Source organism: Ranitomeya imitator, chromosome 4 (genome assembly GCF_032444005.1).
Source record: "Ranitomeya imitator isolate aRanImi1 chromosome 4, aRanImi1.pri, whole genome shotgun sequence".
Taxonomy (NCBI): Eukaryota; Metazoa; Chordata; class Amphibia; order Anura; family Dendrobatidae; genus Ranitomeya; species Ranitomeya imitator.
The window spans coordinates 379,826,451-379,834,956 of NC_091285.1; the positions used below are offsets into that span (position 1 = coordinate 379,826,451).

Below are 8,506 nucleotides of genomic sequence, written 5' to 3' on the forward strand. Positions count from 1 at the left end.
TTTACGTTGGTGGCCAAAAAATTCAATTTTTGTCTCATCTGACCACATCACCTTCCTCCATACATTTGGATAGTCTCCCACATGTATTTTGGCAAACTCAAAATGAGTCTTATAATTGTATGTAAGTAAAGGTTTTTTTTCTGCCCACTCTTCAAAAAAGGCTGTGGGGTGTACGGCTTCTTTTGGCCATATGGACAGATACTTCAGTCTCTGCTTGGGAACTCTGCATCTCCTTCAGGGTTATTTTTGGTATCTGTGCTTAATGCCGTCCTTGTCTGGATTGAGCGTTTTGGCGGGCAGGCTTCTCTTGGCAGATTTGTTGTAGTTCCACTTGATGATAATGGATTTGATGGTGCTCCAGGAGATCATCAGATATTGGGATATTTTTTTTTTAATTTTTATAACCCAACCCTGACTTGTATTGCTAAACAACTTTGCCCCTGACTTGTTTGGAGATCTCTTTAGTCTTCATGACATTTTTTGGTTAGTGGTACCTTTTGCCTAATGGTGTTGCAGCCTCTGTGGTCTTTCAGAAAAGGTGTGTATATACTGACAGACCATGAGAAACTTAGATTTCATACAGGTAGACTTATGAAAGTAATTGCTTGCACCAGAAATGTTTTAGAGCTTCATAACAAAAGGACAGAATACATGCCATTTTTAGTTATTTGATCCCATAAATGTAATTTATGTCTATATTTTTCTCACTTCTCTTCACCCACTTAAACTATTTAGTGCTAATGCATCACACAAAAATCGGATTACAGAAATATTTAAACGCAGGTTGTAATGTAACAAAATAGGTAAAAAACAAAGGGAAGTGAATACTTTTGCAAGCCACTGTAGATCTGGACTCATTGCTAGTCAGTTCAAAACTCTCCAGTGCTTTCTTTCCATCTATTTTTGAGTGCTTCTTGAAGGGTATTTCTGGTCATTGTCCTGCTTGAGGACCCATGACCTAGGATGCAAACCCAGCTTACTGATATCGGGCACTACATTGCGACCCAAAATGCTTTGGTGATTTTCAGATTTCATCATGCCTTGCAGACAGTGAAGACACCCAGTGGCAGAAGCAGAAAAACAACCTCAAAACATTTTTGAATGCCCACCATATTTGACTGTAGATATTGTGTTCTTTTCTTTGAAGGCCTCATTCTGTTTTCAGCAAACAGTAAAATGATGGACTTTAACAAAAAGGTCTATCTTGGTCTCATCTGTCTGCAAGACACTTTCCCACAAGGATTTTGTCTTACTTACGTACATTTTGGAAAACGGCAGTCTAGCTTTTTTATGTCTCTATGTCAACAGCGGGATCCTCCTAGGTCTCTTGTCATAGTGTTACATTTCATTTGGATAATTTGCAATGACACTAATGCACCCTGAGCCTACAAGACAGCTTGAATTTCTTTGGAACTTGTTTGTGGCTGTTTGTGCGCCAGCCGGACTATCATGCGTTGCAACATTTCATAATTTTTTTCCACGTCCAGGGAGATTAGCTACAGTGCCATGGGTTGTAATCTTCTTGATTATATTGTGCACCATGGACAAAGGAACATCAATATCTCTGGAGATGGACTTGTAACCTTGAGATTGTTGATATTTTTCAATTTTTTTTTTACCAAGCCCTCAGACAGTTGTCTTCTCTTTCTGTTCTCCATGGAAGTAGTGACGTTTTGAAATGCAGACTTTGATGGAATGGTCTGCGGGCGTCACATTGCGTTTGCAGAGCCCCTGATGTACCTAAACAGACCCCCCCCCACAAGTGACCCCATTTTGGAAACTAGACCCCAAGGAACTTATCTAGATGTGTGGTGAGCACTTTGAACCCCCAAGTGCTTCACAAAAGTTTATAACGCAGAGCCATGAAAATAAAAAATCATTTTTTTCCTCAAAAATGATTTTTTAGCCCACAATTTTTTATTTTCACAACGGTAACATGAGAAGCTGAACCCCTATAGTTGTTGCCCAGTTTGTCCTGAGTATGCTGATGCCCAATATGTGGGGGTAAACCACTGTTTGGTCACACATTGGGGCTCGAAAAGAAAGTAGTGATGTTTTGAAATGCAGACTTTGATGGAATGGTCTGCGGGCATCACATTGCGTTCCCCCACAAGTGACCCCATTTTGGAAACTAGACCCCCCAAGGAACTTATCTAGATGTGTGGTGAGAACTTTGAACCCCCAAGTGCTTCACAAAAGTTTACAACACAGAGCCATGAAAATAAAAAATCATTTTTTTCCCCACAAAAATAATATTTTAGCCCCCATTTTTTTATTTTTCCAAGGGTAACAGGAGAAATTAGACCCCCAAAATTGTTGTACAATTTTTCCTGAGTAGGCTTATGTCCCATATGTTTGGGTAAACCACTGTTTGGGCACACGTCGGGGCACGGAAGGGAGGGAGCACCATTTGACTTTTTGAATGCAAGATTGGCTGGAATCAATGGTGGTGCTCTGTCGTGATTGGAGACCCCCTGATGTGCCTAAACAGTGGAAACCCCTCAATTCTAGCTCTAACACTAACCCTAACACACCCCTAACTCTAATCCCAACTCTAACTATAACCGTAATCACAACCCTAACCCCAACACACCCCTAACCCTAATCCCAACGATAATCCCAACCCTAACCATAACCCTAACCACAAACCTAACCCTAACCTCAACACACCCCTAACCCTTATCTTAACCCTATTTCCAACCCTAACCCTAATTCCAACCCTAACTCTAATTCCAGCCCTAACCCTAAGGCTATGTGCCCACGTTGCGGATTTGTGTGCGGATTTTTCCGCACTGTTTTTGAAAAATCTGCAGGTAAAACGCACGTTTTACTTGTGGATTTACTGGGGAATCCGTACAAAGAATTGACATGTTGCGGAAAATACAACGCAGCATTTCCGCACGGTATTTTCCACACCATGGGCACAGCAGATTTGGTTTTCCATAGGTTTACATGGGTAAAACTGCCACGAATCCACAGCGGCCAATCCGCTGCGGATCCGCAGCCAAATCCGCACCGTGTGCACATAGCCTAATTCTAACCCTAATTGCAACCCTAACCCTAGCCCTAAACCTAGCCCTAACCCTAACCCTAGCCCTAACCCTAACCCTAGTTCTAACCCTAACCCTAGTGGAAAAATAAAAATAAATACAGTGGGGCAAAAAAGTATTTAGTCAGTCAGCAATAGTGCAAGTTCCACCACTTAAAAAGATGAGAGGCGTCTGTAATTTACATCATAGGTAGACCTCAACTATGGGAGACAAACTGAGAAAAAAAAAATCCAGAAAATCACATTGTCTGTTTTTTTAACATTTTATTTGCATATTATGGTGGAAAATAAGTATTTGGTCAGAAACAAACAATCAAGATTTCTGGCTCTCACAGACCTGTAACTTCTTCTTTAAGAGTCTCCTCTTTCCTCCACTCATTACCTGTAGTAATGGCACCTGTTTAAACTTGTTATCAGTATAAAAAGACACCTGTGCACACCCTCAAACAGTCTGACTCCAAACTCCACTATGGTGAAGACCAAAGAGCTGTCAAAGGACACCAGAAACAAAATTGTAGCCCTGCACTAGGCTGGGAAGACTGAATCTGCAATAGCCAACCAGCTTGGAGTGAAGAAATCAACAGTGGGAGCAATAATTAGAAAATGGAAGACATACAAGACCACTGATAATCTCCCTCGATCTGGGGCTCCACGCAAAATCCCACCCCGTGGGGTCAGAATGATCACAAGAACGGTGAGCAAAAATCCCAGAACCACGCGGGGGGACCTAGTGAATGAACTGCAGAGAGCTGGGACCAATGTAACAAGGCCTACCATAAGTAACACACTACGCCACCATGGACTCAGATCCTGCAGTGCCAGACGTGTCCCACTGCTTAAGCCAGTACATGTCCGGGCCCGTCTGAAGTTTGCTAGAGAGCATTTGGATGATCCAGAGGAGTTTTGGGAGAATGTCCTATGGTCTGATGAAACCAAACTGGAACTGTTTGGTAGAAACACAACTTGTCGTGTTTGGAGGAAAAAGAATACTGAGTTGCATCCATCAAACACCATACCTACTGTAAAGCATGGTGGTGGAAACATCATGCTTTGGGGCTGTTTCTCTGCAAAGGGGCCAGGACGACTGATCCGGGTACATGAAAGAATGAATGGGGCCATGTATCGTGAGATTTTGAGTGCAAACCTCCTTCCATCAGCAAGGGCATTGAAGATAAAATGTGGCTGGGTCTTTCAACATGACAATGATCCAAAGCACACCGCCAGGGCAACGAAGGAGTGGCTTCGTAAGAAGCATTTCAAGGTCCTGGAGTGGCCTAGCCAGTCTCCAGATCTCAACCCTATAGAAAACCTTTGGAGGGAGTTGAAAGTCCGTGTTGCCAAGCGAAAAGCCAAAAACATCACTGCTCTAGAGGAGATCTGCATGGAGGAATGGGCCAACATACCAACAACAGTGTGTGGCAACCTTGTGAAGACTTACAGAAAACGTTTGACCTCTGTCATTGGCAACATAGGATATATTACAAAGTATTGAGATGAAATTTTGTTTCTGACCAAATACTTATTTTCCACCATAATATGCAAGTAAAATGTTAAAAAAAACAGACAATGTGATTTTCTGGATTTTTTTTTCTCAGTTTGTCTCCCATAGTTGAGGTCTACCTATGATGTAAATTACAGACGCCTCTCATATTTTTAAGTGGTGGAACTTGCACTATTGCTGACTGACTAAATACTTTTTTGCCCCACTGTATATTTTATTTATTTCATTATTTTCCCTACCTATGGGGGTAATAAGGGGGGGCTTTATTTACTATTTTTTTATTTTGATCACTGTGATATAACCTATCACAGTGATCAAAATGTACCTGTAACGAATCTGCCGGCCGGCAGATTGAGCGGGCGCACTGTGCATGTGCCCACCATTTTGGAAGATGGTGGCACCCATTGAAGATGCCGGACGGACACCGAGAGGGTCCCCGGGACTCCAGCGGTACGGGGGGTGAGATCGGACAGCGGGGGGGAGGGGCACCGGAGGGGAGAGGAAAGCAGCGGAGGGCAGCGGAGCACAGAACGGCGGGGAGGAAAGACTGACAGCGGCGGCAGATCGCCGCTGTCAGTCGGTGAGGTTCAGATCGCGATCTCCAGCCATGGCCGATGATATTGCTGTGACAGAAAAATGACTGGTACATCCAAACTAGTGTTATAATAATAATAATTTTTTTTTATTTATATAGCGCCAACATATTCCGCAGCGCTTTACAAATTATAGAGGGGACTTGTACAGACAATAGACATTACAGCATAACAGAAATACAGTTCAAAACAGATACCAGGAGGAATGAGGGCCCTGCTCGCAAGCTTACAAACTATGAGGAAAAGGGGAGACACGAGAGGTGGATAGTGTTGGGTAAATGTGGACACCTCTATCAGTAAAGCCTACATATGGGTTGGCCGGAACCAAGTGTGATTAGTGTGATTAGATGTAATTAAAAACCACATGGTGAAGGGAGGAGTGCTCAGTCAGTAAGCTAACATAGAAATAACAGAAAAATGACTGGCAGATCCAAACTAGTGTAAATAGGTGCATACCAGGAGCAGCTACCTCCATATACAATATACAAAAAAAAGGTTGCACTCTATCGTGCCAAAGCATGTCTAATATGAAATACATGAAATATGAATAGCAAAATGGCTTTTGAACATTGGGAAAAATATTTGAGAGACGCTTTGCACAGAATTTTGCAAAATAGTGTGAGCCCATCAACCATCGTCAAGGTGGTCTCATTAAATCTGATGGGTCCCTGACCTCCCTGTCCAAATGTGAACACTTACCGAAGGCTAATGTCTGTATGCTTGGGTAAATGTGGACACCTCTATCAGTAAAACCTACATATGGGTTGGCCGGAACCAAATGTGATTAGATGTAATTAAAAACCACATGGTGAAAAGAGGAGTGCTCAGTCAGTAAGCTAACATAGAAATGACAGAAAAATGACTGGCACATCCAAACTAGTGTGAATGGATGCATACCAGGAGCTGCTACCTCCATATACAATATACAAAAAAAGGTTGCACTTTATCGTGCCAAAGCATGTCTAATATGATATTGCATCATCGGCCATGGCTGGATTGTAATATTTCACCAAATTTCAGAGGTGAAATATTACAAATTGCTCTGATTGGCTGTTGCACTTTCAACAGCCAATCAGAGTGATCGTAGCCACGTGGAGGCAAAGCCACCCCCCGGGCTAAAGTACCACGCCCCCTGTCCCTGCAGATCGGGTGAAATTGGAGTTAACCCTTTCACCCGATCTGCAGGGATGCGATTCCTCCATGACGCCACATAGGCGTCACAGGTCAGATTGGCACCGACTTTCATGACGCCTACGTTGCGTCACAGGTCGGGAAGGGGTTAATGAACATGCTGCGTTTTTTACCGTGATGCTTTTTTTGGCGGAAAAAAACGCATCATGTGCACAAAAATTGCGGAATTCATTCTAAATGATGGGATGCATAATGTAAGCTGTTTTTTGCGGTTTTATAGCGTTTTTTATAGCAAAAAAACGCAATAAAAAGGGGAAAAATCAGCAACGTGTGCACACAGCCTAAATGTGCTGCCAAGAACAGTGATCTTTTGAGCAAATAAAAATATCATTTTATCCAATGAACGAGCAATTTGCATGCCCTTCAGGAGATTATCAGCCTATTTATACGATTATCATCAAATGAGTTTTCCTAGCTACGCTTGTTTCATGATAACTGTGCAGTGTAAACTTCCTTTATTATCTCTGAATGATCTAATGAGGCATATGGAGATGGGTTGTGTTTGTTAGCACCACGCCGAATCCCTGCTCTGACAGGCGGGTCACCGGCATGTCTCTTCACTCTCCCATGCTGCAGACAGTTCTTCCCTTCCCCATGCTCGGCATGCTTCCAACCGATCCTCTAACCATGTCCTTAGGGCACGTGCAGGTGCGCTCCAGCTCTCTTAAAGGGCCAGCGAGTGCACTTGCTATTTCCTCCCCAGCCAATGGCTATGGGACATTATGTATATATTGCTTCCAACCCACTGGGGAGGTGCCTGAGCAACCTCACTGTTTTGCAGTCTATGTTTTGTAAGGATGCATACCAGTCCCCACTGCACTCAACTGCAGACACTGCTTGCTGCACTCTAATACAGACCTTGCCTTCTGCACTCAACTGCAGACCCTCCATGCTGCACTCTAATGTGGATCCTGCCTGCTGCACTCTTCTGCAGATCCTGTCAGCTGCACTCTGATACAAACACTGCCCGTTGCACTCTGACACAAACACTGCCTGCTTCACTCTGATACGAACTCTGTCTGCTGCACTCTGATGCGAACTCTGTCTGCTGCACACGGATGTGAACTGTCTGCTGAATTCTAATACAAACTCTACCAGCTGCTCCCTCCAGTCTGTCCTCTGGCTCCAGCTGCTGCATGTCCGATGGTCTGTCCTGGAGTGGCACCTGGCGTTCATAGGGAGCCAAGTCTAACCTCACCATCAGAGGCTCTAGTGAACAGCAAGGTGTTCACTTAGTCAAGCCCCTCCAGGCTCTCCACAGTCTGTGGCATAGTTGTTCCACAAAACCACATCTTGACAGTCTTGAGATAACCAATTGACTAGTTGGTGTCCATTTCAGAAATATTTTATACATAATTTGAATGTGGCATATGATATAATTTCTAAATATGTTCTACACTTTTATATATTATGTTACTTAGAGAAGGAGATAGATCTAAACTCTGTGGACTTGGCTAAGATGAAGGTGGCAGAGTTGAAGAAGATACTAGACCGATGGGGAGAAGCATGCATAGCCTGCATAGAGAAAACTGACTATATACAACTCATAAAAGAGCTGACTCCAAAGTATGCTGTAAAAAGCCAAAAGGAGGATCTCTGAAACCTGCATCGGGAAATATGCCATTGAAAGACACAATCTGGACTGGTTAATGTTTTGCACCTAAATTAAATCATCAATTCACACTGACATTTTATGTGTAATTGTTTTTATTAGAGTAGTTGTGGATATTAAGATTTGAATTCTTTATTTTAATAGTAAAGACCTTTTGCAAATGTGGTGCCAATATTCAAAAAGGGCTCTAAAAGTGAACCTGGAAATTATAGGCCAGTAAGTCTAACCTCTATTGTTGGTAAAATATTTGAAGGGTTTCTGAGGGATGTTATTCTGGATTATCTCAATGAGAATAACTGTTTAACTCCATATCAGCATGGGTTTATGAGAAATCGCTCCTGTCAAACCAATCTAATCAGTTTTTATGAAGAGGTAAGCTATAGGCTGGACCACGGTGAGTCATTGGACGTGGTATATCTCGATTTTTCCAAAGCGTTTGATACCGTGCCGCACAAGAGGTTGGTACACAAAATGAGAATGCTTGGTCTGGGGGAAAATGTGTGTAAATGGGTTAGTAACTGGCTTAGTGATAGAAAGCAGAGGGTGGTTATAAATGGTAT

At 42.8% G+C, this 8,506-nt stretch overlaps 1 protein-coding gene across 1 annotated transcript in view; it reads left to right on the forward strand.

The window, feature by feature from the left end:
- Positions 1-8,011, forward strand: part of CDNF (cerebral dopamine neurotrophic factor) — an 80,438-nt gene extending 72,427 nt beyond the window's left edge. Inside the window, exon 4 of the mRNA XM_069765174.1 lies at positions 7,756-8,011. Within this exon, the coding sequence (XP_069621275.1) occupies positions 7,756-7,934 (179 nt within the window). The 3' untranslated portion in view covers positions 7,935-8,011. The remainder of the gene's footprint in view (positions 1-7,755) is intronic.
- Positions 8,012-8,506: the final 495 nt, after the last annotated feature.